Source organism: Drosophila serrata, unplaced genomic scaffold (genome assembly GCF_035046125.1).
Source record: "Drosophila serrata isolate PLE 108 unplaced genomic scaffold, ASM3504612v1 contig_276, whole genome shotgun sequence".
NCBI lineage: Eukaryota > Metazoa > Arthropoda > Insecta > Diptera > Drosophilidae > Drosophila > Drosophila serrata.
In genome coordinates, this window is record NW_028257174.1 from 9,834,380 (window position 1) to 9,854,415 (window position 20,036).

At 34.7% G+C, this 20,036-nt stretch overlaps 1 protein-coding gene across 2 annotated transcripts in view; it reads left to right on the forward strand.

The window, feature by feature from the left end:
* Window positions 1-20,036, forward strand: part of Lim1 (LIM homeobox 1) — a 65,611-nt gene that overhangs the window by 21,365 nt on the left and 24,210 nt on the right. Inside the window, exons 2-3 of one of the 2 annotated variants that reach the window (XM_020949684.2) lie at window positions 771-966; window positions 1,705-1,931. In XM_020949684.2, coding sequence (XP_020805343.1) covers window positions 771-966; window positions 1,705-1,931 — 423 coding nt within the window. Of the gene's footprint in view, window positions 1-770; window positions 967-1,704; window positions 1,932-4,516; window positions 5,036-5,344; window positions 5,549-20,036 lie in introns of those variants that run through there. The other variant, XM_086836407.1, reaches the window with a different exon arrangement.

Genomic DNA, 20,036 nt, shown 5'->3' on the forward strand with positions numbered 1-20,036 from the left:
CTTGAAAGAAGTACTTATATTAACGTATATTTATCGTCTATCTCATCAATGCGAAGATTTATAAAATATTAATCTTTTTAATAAGTTTATTTATTTGTAAGACATTTGAAATTAGTTTTATAGTTCCCAAATAATTTCTAAAATAATGTCGAATATAATTTCTGATAGGTATTCAAAGAGTAATTTAAATCTATAGTAAGATGAGGGAGAAAAGTGTAAAGAACTCAAAATAAAACTAAACTCCTGATTTAGTTTGGGAAAGGGAGGTCATTATCCTTTCTCCCCGGCAATTACCAAATTTGTGTAAATGCAAAATGCAAAGTGCAAATTGTAAATCCTCAAATGTTTGCACCTGTCCAAGGCCACGCACCTGGGAATTGCTCATTTTCAGGTGTGTAAGAGTACTGGGAAAGGGGGATGGGGAGGGGGAGGAGGCGGAGAGCAAAGGAACCCACACACACAAACACACACACACATGTGCAAACTTAATGAGGCAACCAGAGCGAGGTGCTAATTTGCGCCTCGAAGGATTTTCGGACGCACAGTTGAGTGCTCTTGCAACCCCGCTTTCCCCGCTGATTTTCCCAGCTTTCCCCCCTCCCCACAAGTTAAAGTGACCACAGATTTTTCAGCTCAATTAAAAAGAAGTTTAGGTAGCTACAAATTATTAATGTTTCAATATAAACATATTGTAATAAGGGGGTAATCCTTATTTATATATTTTACTTATTTATCCTAACCTTTTCTATATTTTTCCTTTTTTTAAACAGGTCGCAGTGAACCGCCCGTTGGTGTGGGCGATCCCTGTGCCGGTTGCAATAAACCCATCCTGGACAAGTTCCTGCTAAATGTCCTGGAACGCGCCTGGCATGCCTCCTGCGTACGGTGCTGTGAATGCCTACAACCGCTAACCGACAAATGCTTTAGCCGCGAATCGAAGCTCTACTGTCGCAGCGATTTCTTCAGGTGCGTTTAATAGTATAAATATAAATATAATCATATTTATATAGTATCATATAGTTTAAATCTTTAAATTTCTCAAACCATTAAATCAGTTCCCAAAACAAAGCAAAATCAAATCAATTAAGCCAAGTTGGCATTCGCAGCATTGGCACTTTGACTTGTTCCATTTGATTTCACACCGGTCGCCGGTGTTATTCAGCTAATTGAAAAAATAGAAAACAAAAAGAATAAAGGGGTTAAAAAAAAAAAAGAAGAAATTAATGGAAAAAATAAAAAATCGGTAGCTACGAGTAGAACGCCGGGCGAGAAAGCAATTAACATGCAAAATACCTGAGCAAATCAAAATGAAATCAAATCCTGGCCCAGCTCCTTGATTTGCTGAAAGGGTTTTGTGGAAAGACGACAGAATGGTTGGAAGGAAGGATGAATAAACGAATGAATGGAAGGATGAATATATGGAAGGATGGCTAAGTGGAAAGGTGTCCTATCAATCAGCGCCAGTTGGTAAAAGGTTAACAAGTGACAGCGATAGACAAAAGCCATCCATAAACGAGAAAAGCTCAGAAAGTAAGGGCAAAATGAATTCCTGACTTTGCCATTGAAAGGTACTGCCAGGGAAAATTAAAAGAAAAATGTGAGCTAGAAATGAGAGGGTTTCGAGAACTAGAAACTAGCTTTAGAGTAGGAATTCAATATCTTTAAATAACTATAATATATGTTTGTATATATATTTTCTTCCAGACGTTATGGCACCAAGTGCAGTGGCTGTGGCCAGGGTATTGCCCCATCGGATCTAGTGCGTAAGCCCAGGGATAAGGTATTCCATTTAAATTGCTTCACCTGCTGCATATGCCGCAAACAGCTGAGCACAGGTGAGCAGCTCTATGTGCTGGACGACAATAAGTTCATCTGCAATGCCGACTATCTGTTGGGAAAGGCGCCATCCTGCGGCCAAAATTCGCTGAGTGGTAAGTCCTATTTAATATTATCCTATACTAGATTAAAAAGTTTATAAAAATTCCCATGTTAACTTCCTTCCAAAAGCTTAAAATTTCCTTGCCAATCTTCTATCTATTTGAGCTGAAATCTGAAATCAGGACCTCATAAATTTCAACTCCTATCCCAATTGGGGCTCATCTTTGCTAATGAGAGTTTTGTCCCTCGGAAATGCAAAACCCCTTTAACCCCTCCGCCCTTTGTTGGGGTTCTCTGGTTCTCACGTATCTGCAAATTCCATCAGCAATAAATACAAAATTACGCATACGACACGTGGTACGCTTTTGGGTATATTTAGGCGCAATTTTGTGCAACGAAATATATATATTTTAATTTGTGACGCAGTTTGTCTATTTGTTTGCACTAATTGTTTATCGTTTGCCATCGAAATATTTGCCATTCAAATTACCGTGGGAATAAAAGAAAATGCCGGCCATTGTTTTTCAGCCAAACTTTGAATGTTGATATTGATGTTTTTCCTACTACTACTACTGCTTCTGCTGCTGATTGTTGATTTTTCCAGCGCCAAATTTCCTTTTTTTTTTTCTCCTCTTCCTACATTTCATTTTTGTTTACTTCCTTGCTCTGTTGTCTTTTGTAATCCTGGAAAATATTTTGTGAAGTAGAAAATTTTTAGGGGAAACTGGCGCTAAGGGAGGCAAGAAAGGCATTGCAAAAGTCGCGCGGCTAAATGCTTGGCAAATATTGACACAAATCGTATAAATAAAACAGAGACTCATGCATAAGATAATAGGACACAAGTACATACAGGCAGACTATATATACATATATATATAAATATAGGTGCATGAGGGAGTACGAGTGAGTAATATAAGGAGTGATTATGAAATTACGTTATTAAGATATTACATTTTGACTTAATCTCAATGATATTTCAAATTAAAAAATATTTCAAATGAAAATAAATGTTCTGTTAAGAAACTCCTTTTAACCATGTTAAAGCCTTTTTAATGGCTATAATTGTACATTCCTGACTTGGCCATAATAAAACCAATACAAAAACGCCAAAAAGAGGCAGCCCGGAAAAACGCATTAAAGCCAAAAGCAGCTGCAAAATGTTCTCCTTCTACGTTATATTTTTTTGTTCCTTCAACCCCATCCAGAGTATCCTTTTGTTTACCCTTTTCACTCGACGGGCAAAGTTTTAAAGGATGTGTGTGTGTTTGAGAGTGTGCGAGAGAGTGGTTTAAGCTTTAAAGTTCAGTCTGGATAATTATTTGACATTTGCCAAGTTTTCAACGGCCAACAAATGGCAATTAAGGCTTTAAATTAAAGAGAATAAAGCAATAAATAGAAATTAAATTTAAAGAATTAAGTAAATCACATGAAATTAAGTAAATGCATTTAAAGAAAGTATATTAAAGTTAAAAAAAACATGTATATTTTGTTTTACTAATCCAAATAAAACAAAATAAAGACCAAAATAGGTTTAACTAAATATAATAAATATATAAAACGTACAAGGCAAACAGCAAATCAGCAATGTAATAATTCAAAAAATTTTAATAAAAAATATAATATGAATTATAATAATCAAAAAACTTGAAAGAGACTTATTATGTTTATTTTAAATTCCAATATTGCTTATTTTCTTTCAAAGTTAATGTTAATTTTAATGTAATATTTAAATAATTTCGTTTTAAATTTATGCTGAATGTTTACATCCTTGTTGTTCTTGTATTTCTATTTCCTCTTCACACGTACACACACATTACTGCTTTGGCTGTCACACGCAGCAACGCCTTTATCGCCTCGAATAATGCTTATGTGTGTGTGTGTGTGTGTGTATGTTTGAGCGTGTTTTCTTTTATTTTTCTTCCTTTATTTATGTTTTTTTCTACATTTTTGTACCACATCCATATATATTCCTTTTTTTTTTGGCAGAAAAAACAGAAACATTCCTTTTTTCTTGGCAAAAATATTTTCGTAGCATACTTAGCAGCGTTAAATATTTCAACGCTGCCATTTTTTTTACCCCACCAACAGCCCCAAAAAAGAGACAGACAGAGAAAAAGATAGATAGAGAGAGGGAGACGGAGAAAGGGAGCTAGAGAGAGTAATGGCGAAGGACAGAGAGAGAGAGAGAGCGAAAGCGAATTAGAGAGAACCCGCCGTTTGTTCTCTTGCTTTTTGCAGTTGCGCAGACTGTGGACGAGAGCCAGAGAGAGAGATGGAAATAGCAAAGCGTCGGCGGCCTCTTCAGTTGCCGTCGACGTCGACGCAGGCAGAACAAAATGGCTGCTGGCCCCAAAGAGTAGGCAACGAATTTGCAACACACACACGCATCCACCCACATCTAAAGAGATGTATATTTAGAATCCTTACCACATCAATAACTCAACAATAATTATTATTTATACCAACTTTGGCAATCTAAAAATTATTAGTATTTTTACAATTCTAAAAAAAAAAACTAAATTTAGCTGAAAAGTCCAAGGGAAAACTCTGCCCGTCTGCTGTTTGGCGCCTGCGACGGCAGACCGGGCTGCGCAGCCAGCGCCGCTGTCGACGGCGACGTCGGTCCAAAAGGAGCGCAGGTCATTAATGTTTTGATTTTAATTGCGTTAATTACGTGCAACGGATTTTTCACTTGGCCACCAAACAAAAAAGAAATACTAAATATTAATAACTTAAATAAAAAAACACAATCTGACAATAATTTTACAACTATTGTTGATAACGCGTTGTAATATTGGTGAAAAAGTTTCAACAAATCGAACGGAAATCGAGAAATATCAAGTATACGACGCCGAGTCCGCCGACGGCAGCCAGGAACAGAGAGAGAGAGCGAGAGTGAATGCAAGAGAGAGCGAAAGAGAGAAACGAGGAACCTTAAAAATTATGATGAAAAATAGCATTGGAGAATCGTTGTAGAAAAAAAAAATGTAAAAAATCACTTGTGCCTTGGTAATTTTTTGTTTTTGTGTGTGTTTATTCCTTTTTATTATTATTTGTCACCGCTCCCGACGCGTCAATTTATGGCTTGTCATATAAATTAAACTGTTTGCTGTGTGATAAACAACAACAATGAACGGCAGGGCAGCGCGTAACTGAGGTAATAAATCAAAAAGGAAATAAATAAAATGAGAGACAAGGAAGCAGCCGAGAACTCAACAAAGTGCAATGGATGAAAACTTTTGAGATAAAAGAAAAAAAAAATGTAAAAAGCTAAAGAATTGGTTTCAAAAAGTAACTAATTGTTCAAGTTGTTGGTGAATTGTAATGAAAACCTCAATAGAACAAACTTGCTTAAGCTTTTAAGTTAAGAGATCAATTAGGAAACTCATAAAGCATTTACTTGTTAAAGTTTTTGTTTTTAAATCGAAAAAATTAATACCCAAAAAATATAATTCCATACTTTTAGACCCCCTTTCCAGGATTTTAAAACCCCTAGTCTTTTCGGCAACATAAAAACACATATTGTGACCACTCCCCATGCTTAAATTATTTACCAAAATAAATATTAAAAATTATAACGGTAAAAAGCTACTGCCATTAAGGAGTATTCATAAAAATTAGCCAACTTTTCGGACCCACCGCCGTCGTTTGCCTTTAAGCCTTAAACTTGGTGAGTTATCATCAACACTTCAGATGACTTACAGCTCTCAAACATAAACACTTATTACACATGCCGGAGTCCTTTATTTATGCACATCTATATGTTTGTGTGTGTGCATGTGTTTGTGTGTGTAATGACCCTTAAACGACCTTAACTCAGACTTTGCCTGTTGTTTTTGAGGGATTCTGTCGTTATTTTTATGACGGCCGAAACGAAAACATAACAGAAATACAAAAGGGAAGAAGAAATTTTTATGAACCCACACAAAAAAAGAGAAGCAAGCACACGTTCTTGCCTCCTTTTTGCTCCCTAATTTCACCATTTTATTCCTTCTGCTTTATTGCCAGACCGTTTTAGGTCCTGGTTGTTGCTAAACTTTTTGTTGCCTTCTTACGCCTACTTTTGCGCTCTGTCTCGGCCAAAAAGGGTCAATCGCATATGGCCAACAGAGTCTCGAGAGTTTACATCTTCCTCATTTTATCTTCTTGGCCAAGATAAGCAACTGTTGTTGGACCTTTTCTGTTGTTTCTTTTATTATTTTGTTTTTATTTTGTGCTGTTTAAAGCCAATTCTGCATTAAAGTTGGTCCTTAAAATGGCAAAGTTCAGGTTAAAGCCACGTAGACGACTTCTTTAGGGCAAAAAGTCGAGGTTTTTACAGGGTGTCAGTGGGGGCGTATGAGTAATATGGATTTTTGTTTAAATAAGTATATTTTATATAGAAAAAATATATATAATTTATCAATAAAATATATGTTCTATATAAAATATAAAATATATATTATTATATTTAGGTTTTTGTTTGTGTTCTTCTTTAAAGTCTGTTAAAATCATCGGTTAAACCTTGTCTGTAAATCCTATAATATATATTGTATTTATATCCAGCTTTTAACTCCTAAAAAACACAAAAGCCAGCGGCCCCCTTTTTTTTTTGGTCCGTTCAACCACATGAAATATACCGCAGATTTACGGTTGTCATTTTGCCGGCTGGTCACGTAATATAGTACTCTTCTACTCGATGGGGCCCTTGGGGATAAATCGGTGGCTTCCAGCTACGCCCTTGGCCCTCGACCACGCCCGCCGCACACCACAGACCGCCCTCTGGAACCTCCCCTCAGACCCCGTCAAACCGCCTCAGGCCCCCTCTCAGTCCCCACCATTTTATCCGGCAAACAGCCTTGCGGTTGTTACTTCTCTGCTCTAGGAGCTTTTATTTTTATTTTTATTTGCAGTTTCAGTTTTTTGCATCGGTGGCAGTTTCAGTTTCGCTTCCTCTTTTTTATACCCTTGCAGGGTATTATAATTTCAGTCAGAAGTTTGCAACGCAGTGAAGGAGGCACCTCCGACTATATAAAGTATATATATTGTTGATCAGGACCAACAGACGAGTCGATCTAGCCATGTCCGTCTGTCCGTCTGTCCGTTTCTACGCAAACTAGTCTCTCAGTTTTGAAGCTATCTGAATGAAACTTTGCAGTTAGTCTTCTATATACTCTCACTCGTATATATGTCGGAACGGGCCGGATCGGACGATTATATCATATAGCTGCCATAGGAATGATCGGAAAATGTTAACAAAAAAAATTATAACATTTTTAGTTTTTAACAGAATTTGATCAAATTTGAGATATAGCCATTTCATATTATTCTACAATTTTGTGTACAATTTTATGAAAATCGGACGACTATATCATAAAGCTCCTATAGGAACGATCGAGAAATTAATTCAATTAAAAAGTATAACCTTTTCAGTTTTCAACAGATTTTCATCAAATTTGATACATAGCCATTTTATAAGAAATAAAAGAAGTTAATAAAATTAAAGATTATAACTTCTTCAGTTTTCACCAGATTTTCATCAAATATCATTATACCCTTGCAGGGTATTATAATTTCAGTCAGAAGTTTGCAACGCAGTGAAGGAGGCACCTCCGACTATATAAAGTATATATATTCTTGATCAGGATCAACAGCCGAGTCGATCTAGCCATGGCCGTCTGTCCGTTTCTACGCAAACTAGTCTCTCAGTTTTGAAGCTATCTGAATGAAACTTTGCAGTTAGTCTTCTATATACTCTCACTCGTATATATGTCGGAACGGGCCGGATCGGACGACTATATCATATAGCTGCCATAGGAATGATCGGAAAATGTTAACAAAAAAAATTATAACATTTTTAGTTTTTAACAGAATTTGATCAAATTTGAGATGTAGCCATTTCATATTATTCTACAATTTTGTGTACAATTTTATGAAAATCGGACGAATATATCATATAGCTCCTATAGGAACGATCGAGAAATTAATTCAATTAAAAAGTATAACATTTTCAGTTTTCAACAGATTTTCATCAAATTTGATACATAGCCATTTTATAAGAAATAAAAGAAGTTAATAAAATTAAAGATTATAACTTCTTCAGTTTTCACCAGATTTTCATCAAATATCATTATACCCTTGCAGGGTATTATAATTTCAGTCAGAAGTTTGCAACGCAGTGAAGGAGGCACCTCCGACTATATAAAGTATATATATTCTTGATCAGGACCAACAGACGAGTCGATCTAGCCATGTCCGTCTGTCCGTCTGTCCGTTTCTACGCAAACTAGTCTCTCAGTTTTGAAGCTATCTGAATGAAACTTTGCAGTTAGTCTTCTATATACTCTCACTCGTATATATGTCGGAACGGGCCGGATCGGACGACTATATCATATAGCTGCCATAGGAATGATCGGAAAATGTTAACAAAAAAAATTATAACATTTTTAGTTTTTAACAGAATTTGATCAAATTTGAGATATAGCCATTTCATATTATTCTACAATTTTGTGTAAAATTTTATGAAAATCGGACGACTATATCATATAGCTCCTATAGGAACGATCGAGAAATTAATTCAATTAAAAAGTATAACATTTTCAGTTTTCAACAGATTTTCATCAAATTTGATACATAGCCATTTTATAAGAAATAAAAGAAGTTAATAAAATTAAAGATTATAACTTCTTCTGTTTTCACCAGATTTTCATCAAATATCATTATACCCTTGCAGGGTATTATAATTTCAGTCAGAAGTTTGCAACGCAGTGAAGGAGGCACCTCCGACTATATAAAGTATATATATTCTTGATCAGGACCAACAGCCGAGTCGATCTAGCCATGGCCGTCTGTCCGTTTCTACGCAAACTAGTCTCTCAGTTTTGAAGCTATCTGAATGAAACTTTGCAGTTAGTCTTCTATATACTCTCACTCGTATATATGTCGGAACGGGCCGGATCGGACGACTATATCATATAGCTGCCATAGGAATGATCGGAAAATGTTAACAAAAAAAATTATAACATTTTTAGTTTTTAACAGAATTTGATCAAATTTGAGATATAGCCATTTCATATTATTCTACAATTTTGTGTAAAATTTTATGAAAATCGGACGACTATATCATAAAGCTCCTATAGGAACGATCGAGAAATTAATTCAATTAAAAAGTATAACCTTTTCAGTTTTCAACAGATTTTCATCAAATTTGATACATAGCCATTTTATAAGAAATAAAAGAAGTTAATAAAATTAAAGATTATAACTTCTTCAGTTTTCACCAGATTTTCATCAAATATCATTATACCCTTGCAGGGTATTATAATTTCAGTCAGAAGTTTGCAACGCAGTGAAGGAGGCACCTCCGACTATATAAAGTATATATATTCTTGATCAGGACCAACAGCCGAGTCGATCTAGCCATGGCCGTCTGTCCGTTTCTACGCAAACTAGTCTCTCAGTTTTGAAGCTATCTGAATGAAACTTTGCAGTTAGTCTTCTATATACTCTCACTCGTATATATGTCGGAACGGGCCGGATCGGACGACTATATCATATAGCTGCCATAGGAATGATCGGAAAATGTTTACAAAAAAAATTATAACATTTTTAGTTTTTAACAGAATTTGATCAAATTTGAGATATAGCCATTTCATATTATTCTACAATTTTGTGTAAAATTTTATGAAAATCGGACGACTATATCATATAGCTCCTATAGGAACGATCGAGAAATTAATTCAATTAAAAAGTATAACATTTTCAGTTTTCAACAGATTTTCATCAAATTTGATACATAGCCATTTTATAAGAAATAAAAGAAGTTAATAAAATTAAAGATTATAACTTCTTCAGTTTTCACCAGATTTTCATCAAATATCATTATACCCTTGCAGGGTATTATAATTTCAGTCAGAAGTTTGCAACGCAGTGAAGGAGGCACCTCCGACTATATAAAGTATATATATTCTTGATCAGGACCAACAGCCGAGTCGATCTAGCCATGGCCGTCTGTCCGTTTCTACGCAAACTAGTCTCTCAGTTTTGAAGCTATCTGAATGAAACTTTGCAGTTAGTCTTCTATATACTCTCCCTCGTATATATGTCGGAACGGGCCGGATCGGACGACTATATCATATAGCTGCCATAGGAATGATCGGAAAATGTTAACAAAAAAAATTATAACATTTTTAGTTTTTAACAGAATTTGATCAAATTTGAGATATAGCCATTTCATATTATTCTACAATTTTGTGTACAATTTTATGAAAATCGGACGACTATATCATAAAGCTCCTATAGGAACGATCGAGAAATTAATTCAATTAAAAAGTATAACATTTTCAGTTTTCAACAGATTTTCATCAAATTTGATACATAGCCATTTTATAAGAAATAAAAGAAGTTAATAAAATTAAAGATTATAACTTCTTCAGTTTTCACCAGATTTTCATCAAATATCATTATACCCTTGCAGGGTATTATAATTTCAGTCAGAAGTTTGCAACGCAGTGAAGGAGGCACCTCCGACTATATAAAGTATATATATTCTTGATCAGGACCAACAGCCGAGTCGATCTAGCCATGGCCGTCTGTCCGTTTCTACGCAAACTAGTCTCTCAGTTTTGAAGCTATCTGAATGAAACTTTGCAGTTAGTCTTCTATATACTCTCACTCGTATATATGTCGGAACGGGCCGGATCGGACGACTATATCATATAGCTGCCATAGGAATGATCGGAAAATGTTAACAAAAAAAATTATAACATTTTTAGTTTTTAACAGAATTTGATCAAATTTGAGATATAGCCATTTCATATTATTCTACAATTTTGTGTACAATTTTATGAAAATCGGACGACTATATCATAAAGCTCCTATAGGAACGATCGAGAAATTAATTCAATTAAAAAGTATAACCTTTTCAGTTTTCAACAGATTTTCATCAAATTTGATACATAGCCATTTTATAAGAAATAAAAGAAGTTAATAAAATTAAAGATTATAACTTCTTCAGTTTTCACCAGATTTTCATCAAATATCATTATACCCTTGCAGGGTATTATAATTTCAGTCAGAAGTTTGCAACGCAGTGAAGGAGGCACCTCCGACTATATAAAGTATATATATTCTTGATCAGGACCAACAGCCGAGTCGATCTAGCCATGGCCGTCTGTCCGTTTCTACGCAAACTAGTCTCTCAGTTTTGAAGCTATCTGAATGAAACTTTGCAGTTAGTCTTCTATATACTCTCACTCGTATATATGTCGGAACGGGCCGGATCGGACGACTATATCATATAGCTGCCATAGGAATGATCGGAAAATGTTAACAAAAAAAATTATAACATTTTTAGTTTTTAACAGAATTTGATCAAATTTGAGATATAGCCATTTCATATTATTCTACAATTTTGTGTAAAATTTTATGAAAATCGGACGAATATATCATATAGCTCCTATAGGAACGATCGAGAAATTAATTCAATTAAAAAGTATAACATTTTCAGTTTTCAACAGATTTTCATCAAATTTGATACATAGCCATTTTATAAGAAATAAAAGAAGTTAATAAAATTAAAGATTATAACTTCTTCAGTTTTCACCAGATTTTCATCAAATATCATTATACCCTTGCAGGGTATTATAATTTCAGTCAGAAGTTTGCAACGCAGTGAAGGAGGCACCTCCGACTATATAAAGTATATATATTCTTGATCAGGACCAACAGACGAGTCGATCTAGCCATGTCCGTCTGTCCGTCTGTCCGTCTGTCCGTTTCTACGCAAACTAGTCTCTCAGTTTTGAAGCTATCTGAATGAAACTTTGCAGTTAGTCTTCTATATACTCTCACTCGTATATATGTCGGAACGGGCCGGATCGGACGACTATATCATATAGCTGCCATAGGAATGATCGGAAAATGTTAACAAAAAAAATTATAACATTTTTAGTTTTTAACAGAATTTGATCATTTTTGAGATATAGCCATTTCATATTATTCTACCATTTTGTGTACAATTTTATGAAAATCGGACGACTATATCATATAGCTCCTATAGGAACGATCGAGAAATTAATTCAATTAAAAAGTATAACATTTTCAGTTTTCAACAGATTTTCATCAAATTTGATACATAGCCATTTTATAAGAAATAAAAGAAGTTAATAAAATTAAAGATTATAACTTCTTCAGTTTTCACCAGATTTTCATCAAATATCATTATACCCTTGCAGGGTATTATAATTTCAGTCAGAAGTTTGCAACGCAGTGAAGGAGGCACCTCCGACTATATAAAGTATATATATTCTTGATCAGGACCAACAGCCGAGTCGATCTAGCCATGGCCGTCTGTCCGTTTCCACGCAAACTAGTTTCTCAGTTTTGAAGCTATCTGAATGAAACTTTGCAGTTAGTCTTCTATATACTCTCACTCGTATATATGTCGGAACGGGCCGGATCGGACGACTATATCATATAGCTGCCATAGGAATGATCGGAAAATGTTAACAAAAAAAATTATAACATTTTTAGTTTTTAACAGAATTTGATCAAATTTGAGATATAGCCATTTCATATTATTCTACAATTTTGTGTACAATTTTATGAAAATCGGACGACTATATCATAAAGCTCCTATAGGAACGATCGAGAAATTAATTCAATTAAAAAGTATAACCTTTTCAGTTTTCAACAGATTTTCATCAAATTTGATACATAGCCATTTTATAAGAAATAAAAGAAGTTAATAAAATTAAAGATTATAACTTCTTCAGTTTTCACCAGATTTTCATCAAATATCATTATACCCTTGCAGGGTATTATAATTTCAGTCAGAAGTTTGCAACGCAGTGAAGGAGGCACCTCCGACTATATAAAGTATATATATTCTTGATCAGGACCAACAGCCGAGTCGATCTAGCCATGGCCGTCTGTCCGTTTCTACGCAAACTAGTTTATATATATATTTTTTTTTTGCTGGTCAGTTTTGTGGATATATACGTATATATTATATATGGGTCTATATAATACACAGCGATAATGGTTTGCTATATATATTATATAGTTTAAGGCTTGTTCTAAGAAAACAGACAATTTTGGGGCTTGTCATTAGTTTCATGTTAAAATTGAAATATTTCATAAAATACAGAAAGCTGTGGAGTATAACTTGAATATTTATATAAATTTATATAAATTCTTCAATTCATTCTTTCAAAGGTAATTATCTTGCAATTGCATCACTTGACTTTTAAATGTTTCTTGAGACCCAAAATTGCCTTAGTTTTTTACCGTGCCCTGGTATATACTTTTATATATATATATATATCTAGATATATATATATATTTTTTTTACACGGCTATGTAGGTATTTATGTGGACTCTTTGTTTTTTTTTTGTCGCCGGTGCTTGCAGCTTGAAAAGTTTATGGCTTTGGCTGCTGCGGCTGCTGCCTGTGGTCCAATCTGTTTCCTCAACACAATCCAGCACAGAGAAAAAATACAAATAAAATAAAAAAAAAAACCGAAGAACCGAGGGTAAAAAAAAGTAAAACCGTTAAAGTTTATTTGACATTTACTTGGGCTATTTTTTATTTTTATGACTCTTTGGGTTTTTTTTTACACGAGACTGACCACAATGGCCCCCACAGCCGCCCCTCTCCACCTCCTCCATTGCTCCACTGTTTTTAATGCCCTTTTTTCTCTCGGTGCTCTGCTCTTTGGGATAATAAATTTGCGGCTATTTTGGGGCCACGAATTTAATACTTAACCGATGTGCGATAAAAAAAATAAAAAAAAACCGAACCTTAACCCGTAACCGAAACCCCGCAGCCGTGGCTCTTACAATTTTTCTAACGCCTTTTCAACGCATTCGTAAATCATTTGGCCAAGTGCGTGTGTGTGTGTGTGTTACCAACTATTTTCCATAAAACAGAGCTTTGATTTGTTGCGACCAAAAAAGGGAGGGAAATATGTGTATATATAGGTGTCAGACTTTTGGCACAGACTGTAACAGCGGAAGTGTCGCCATTTTAACGGGAAATAGAAGGAACAGAGAGAGAGAGAGAGAGAGAGGAGTTAATAAATCAAGTGAATAATAAAGCTAGGAAATAAATGGTAGAGTGTGAAATATAACTGATATATAAGATATATAACTGTGAGTTGAATGGTATTTGAGAAAGTGTATAAAAAAGGCAATCGTTTTTATATCGTTATTGATTTAATTCATATTTAAATCGAGACTATATTTTGAACAATATATGTATAAGTATAAAGTAAAGTATATAAATTATATATTGTATGAATTAGCATACAGTTTCTTTTGAGAGCCTCTAGAATTATTTTTTAGTATTACTCTTCAATATTTGCTACAAGAAATATAAGATATTCCATGGCTACTTTTAAATTAATTTCTCATAGGACAATGATAGACACGTTTTTGGTTTTGTCAAATCCTAAACTATGTCCTGCTACGGATCTAAGCCATAACTCTTAGCCACGAATTTCACTGGCTGCTTGTTTGTTATTATTGTTTATAGTTTATTGTTTATGGGGCATTTGTTGAACGACTTGCGTGCTTTAATGACAAGACTCGTAAGGCCCTCAAATAAAAGCGAGTGAAGAGGAGTGTAAAAATAAAAAGAAAAGACTCTTCTCAGCGCATTTTAATGTCTAACTAAAGCGACACCGGAGGGCGGGTGGAGGGTTAAGGGCCACAGCATTTGATGATGTGTTGGGGCAAATTACGAGAGGCGTTAAAACTAGAGCAAAGTCCTCATCATTTTCTTCATCCTCTGACTTGACTTGACTTGGGTGAACTTTAGTGCCGAAAGCGGACGACTCGTAACTTGTCCCATAAATCTCCAATCAAAAATTGAGTGTCTTTTTGGTATGAGAGAGGGGGGCCTTAGGGGGGAGAGAGGCTTTAACTCTTGATGAGCAAACAAAAATCAAGTCTCCTGATAATGACAATGAGAGTTTCAGTTTCAGTTTCAGTTTTCACTTGGCTTTTGTGTGTGTGTGTGTGCGAGTGTGTGTTTGTTTTATTTGAATTTCGGGTGGATCCTCATAAAAAGCGCTTTAAATGCGGCACTTTAAGGAGCTATTTTTCCCCCCACCCATCTACCACCCAGAGATTTATGGCATGGAAGGGAGTTCAATACACAGAGAGAAAAGGTTAGCCATCTTTCATGTTTATAATATATGCAAAATGTATATAAATCAAAATATATATTAGTAAAGTTATAAATAAATAAATATAGCTAAGCATACAGTTTGCAAATAAATAAATAAATAAATTACAAAATAAACATACATATAAATATCAATAGATATATAGAAAAGATTTTATTTTAAAACGATTTTTAAAGCCTTTTACCTTAGCTTTTCTTACCTCTTTTAAATTGTGACATATTTCAAAATTTTTCTAAAATATATATGATATACCTTAACAAGAATACCCTCTTTATAGAAAATGTAAAAAAAAGAGAACGACAGGTTGGTTGACGGAGATAAGCTTCCAGAACAACAATACCACAAAAAAAAGAAAGAAAGGCGCGCCTCGAGCCAAAAAGCAAAAACGAGATGGCAGCAAACGAAATGGCCAAAAGAGATGGCAATAGAGAGAGAGAGAGAGAGAGAGAGAGAGAGAAAGAGATAGAGCCCCAGAGGGGGTCTGGGGTTAAGGGGGTAGTCTTTTTTAGATGGGTGGATTTTCCTTCTTTTTTTTACCCCCCAACAGCGGATTTGGCGTTGGCGGCTGACTAAAGAAAACAGGGAGCCGCCACAGCCACAAAAAGCAAAGAAAAGGCGAAACAAATGGCGAGGATGCTGTGCTGTGCCAGGGAGAGGTGAAACGGGGAAAATCCATGGGGTGAAGGAGGAGGAAAATGGGGGAAGAGAAGGAAGTACTTTATTCTGAGGTCGCACAGCACAAATCCAACTGTCGAAACCAAAAGCACGCAAAGCTTCACGAAAAACTGCTGCAGGTGGCATTTGCCAAACGACAGAGACAGCGCACACACTCAGCACACACAGACAGTGAGTGTAAGAGAGATAGAGACAGAGAGAGAAAGAGAGTGAGAAAGAAAGAGAGAGAGAGAGCTAGGGGTTGGCTTGGCTTGGCATCGCAGCTAAGGGTGGCGTGAATTGAGGTTATGTATACAAAACGGAAACGGAAATGTGCAGAGCTTTGTTTGCAAAATGATGTCTGCAGAAATCAAGAAGTGTGGAAGGAGAAGCAATGGAGCAATGGAGCAATGGAGCACTGGAGAAATGGAAAGAACCAAAAAGAAAAAAATAAAGGGGAAGGAGAAGGAGAAAGAGAGAAAACTGGCTTAAGCCCCCCGCTCCCTCCCGTTTTCGGTTTGGAAAAGCTTAGCAATGGCGAAAGGACTTGAGGGGGAGAAAAACACACTCGAAACACTCTAGCAACTGGAAGACCCTCGAAATACTCGTTTATACGAAATCGATTTCGATTCCCTCGTTTATTTTTTTCTACTCCTTATTTCCTAGTCCTCCCTTTCCCCCGCCAAGAAAATAAAACGAAAATACCGAATAAAATGGAGGCTACTCTTTAAGCTTAAAGTTTTTCCTTCCCCCCGCCCCAAAATAAACGAAATATTTCCCGGGGTTGTGCTCGGCTTTACTCTCTTCTCTCTTTCTTATCAATCGACTGAGATCTTTGCCATTGGCTGCGTTTCTCCCTTTTTCCGTTTTTGACTTCTCATAACTCATATTATTTATATAAAATTGGTATGATATATGTACACACACGTTCGGCAGATAAGAATGTGAAGTGTGGGTTATTTTCAACGAGTTTGCAATAGTCTTTAAGCCATTTTATTGATTTTATTTTGACTATTTAAAGTATGGTACTTTCTATAATAATTAATAAAGGAATTTCCTTTAATTTTGGTATGAAAATACTTAAGAAATACAATAAAGTATGAAAAGTGGTATTAAAATACTAAACAACAAGATATTTTAAAGAAATTTTCTTCAATCATTTTGTATTAAAATACTTTTCATACTTATAAGTGTAATAAAAATACTGACAAGTGTCAAAATTGTAAGAAGAATTCTAACTTTCAAATAGTAAACACCTTACCCATAAGTTAGAATCATAAAAATTGGTAATAACAATAAGTAGAGCAGCTCCAGAAACTCGAAACCATTCCCGATCTTACCAGGTAACCCACATATCACACTCTCCCACCTGTGGCCGCTGGGGCGAAACCATTGCAGCATGGAATAAGTACCGATTCCGATACCGAAACCCAAACCCACTTGTCGGGGTCACCTACTCCTCCTCCTCCTCCTCCTTTTCTACTCCGAAACCTGTTCCACTCCACAGTATTTTACGAGTACTCCCATTTCGAGGTATATTTCTGTTTCAGCTTCGGTTTTTCTATCTCAAAAGCCCGCACTTGGCGAGCGCAGTTAATGTTTTCTGTTTTGTATTTTATTTTTTCTTTTCTTATTTTTAGTTTGGTCTGTTTTTGTTTTGTTTTGTTTTTATTTTTACAACCACTTTGAAGCTATTTTTAATGGGCTTTTACCGCCGAAGCCTGACTTTGGTGGAGCAGTGACGACGCTCCGCGTGTTTTGCGTAATGCGCGTGAAAATAAAGTTTTTCGCTTGAAAAAACGTTAAATAGGCGGCTATAAATGACATAAGAAAACAGTCGCAAGCTCAGGACCCCAAGAAACTGAGAACTTTTTCACGCCTGACTCACACTAGAAAATGTAAAATCAATACGCAGAAAATGTTACCTGTAATATTATTAATTATAAGGTATTAGATCTTCGAAATAATCTATTTTCCTCTTTCTAAGAATAAACAAATAACTACATTTTAACATGTTAATAATTATTTAATAATATTCTATTGAAATTTCAATGTTTTCCTAGATTAAAATTAATATAATGTCATTTTCCTACAAAAGCAAAGCTATTATGTCTTTAATCAGCTAAGTTTTGAAATAATTTGTTTTACAAAATTACACAGGGTTCTTTGGTGCAGTTGATATTATGACTCAGTTGGTCGTTTATCGCATTTAACCAATAAATCTCTGACTCAATTTCAGACGATCAATGGAGTCTAGTGGAAAATAGCACAAAAAATTAAAATCAACAAGAAAAACCTGCCTAACATTGGCAAATAAAATTTGATATACACTTGAAATTTGTTATTATACATAATCTAGGAAAAATGTTGGATATATTTATTAATTCCTGTCCGTCTTAATAACAAGACAGGTCTAGATCGATTTGGTTGTTGATATTCATTAAGAATATAGGTTCTTGTTTTTTAAGTTTTCTTTCCTGCTGGGCATACTTGTTAAAAAATATTATAATACCCTTTTCCACAAGGGTATAGCAGCCTGTACAAGGTGAAGAGGGCGTGCCAGGCGAAAAACTGGGTCATTCTTAAATGCATTTTCATGCTAGAGAAAAAAAAAGAAGAAAAAACTTATGACAGCCTCTCGTTTTCTGGTGATTTTCTGAAATAAGAGATCAGGCGACGATATTGCTGCGTCTCTGAAGTGCAAAATAAATGAATGAACACGAGACTAGGTTTCGCCTTTGAGAATGGGTGGGTTATTTTTCGAAGATTTATGAGGATAGTGACCTTTAAAAATTAATTATCATATTCGATGGCATTAAGAAAGAAGATAATATGAAGGGAATTGAATACAGGAAAATATATGAAAATATGTTAAGTATTTCTAATATTGTGATATTTTATATAAAGAATTGCGGAAAAATACTGATAAGGAAATATATATTTTATTTGTTTTGTATATTTATACGAAAAAAATAAATGATGGATTTGATAGAAAACCAAAAAAGGAAGTTTAAAAAAGAAATACCGAAATACTGAAGAGAATGCATACATTTTCTTGAAATTTGTATACCCTTGCAGGGTATTATAATTTAAATCAGTGAGAGAATCATTTCCGACCCTATAAAGCATATAGATTCTTGATCAGCATGAACAGCCGATTCAATTTAGCCATCTTAGGAAGCAAACAAAAATTTAAATTTTTTTTTCAAAATTTTACAAGGGGTTTCATCGTTAAAATTGTCAAAAAATTTAACAAAAAATTGCAATTTTTAAAAAGTTTTAATTTAGTATGCAGATTTGTTAACCTAAAAAAAACTTACACAAAACAGCTTTCCGAATTAAAATTAAACAATTTTTGACTTAGTTATGATGTTTTTAAATAATGATTTTTCATATAAAAATATTGATCTAAAGAATGTGAATATTTTAAGCAAAGTTTTGCTGAATTTTCAATTACAAACTGCTTCGGTTTCCTAAATTAAGTTTCCTTTCCTTTTTATATTATAGTTTTAACTTAATTCTGTAATATTTTTTGACTTCTATTGATGCCCACCTGCTGCAATATCTTGGATATCCCCACTGTCTCTTTTTTTATGTCAATTTTTCAAATCTCAGCCCACTCAACGACTGCCACGCCCCATTGAAATGCACAATTCATTTGCGCATAAATTTGCGCAGATTTTTACAGCTGAGCTGCTGCTGCTGCTGCTGCTTGTGGCGGCAATAAAAAACCAGAAAGCTTGTGACAATTTCACGGCAAGTCCTCCTGCTCCTTCCTCGTCCTTTTCCGTTCCATTGCCATTTTGGCCCACGCCGGCGCTATGCAAATGTCACAAATGATAAACGCAATAAACATAAATAAATAAATGTTTTCGCACAAAAACACAGAAGATAAAAAAAAGAGAAGAAAAGGGGGAATCCCATAAAGTATCCCCAAGGAAGATGAAGTGAGTTTAAAATTGTGGAAAAGAGAGGGGAGATAAATATAACTCGAGCTTCACCTTTTGTTGTTGCCTTATTTATTAGTGTCACAAATCGTTGGAGTTAATTCTTGTTGTTAATCGATTTGTTGTTGTGGTTGTTATTGTTGTTGATACTGTTGTTGTTACTGTTGTTTATGGCAAAGCATAAATTTTGTTCGCGTTTCGTTGTTGAACTTTTTTTTTTATTTCGCAAACAAATTTGGGTGTGATTTATAATTTTGAACTTTGCTCGTTTTTGGCGCTCTTTTTATGGTTTTTTTTCTTTTGCATTTTCTGCATGCAATCCATCAAAAAGTTATAACAAAAAAAAATTAAAACTCGAGAGAGACAAGGAAAACATGTCAGAAATCTA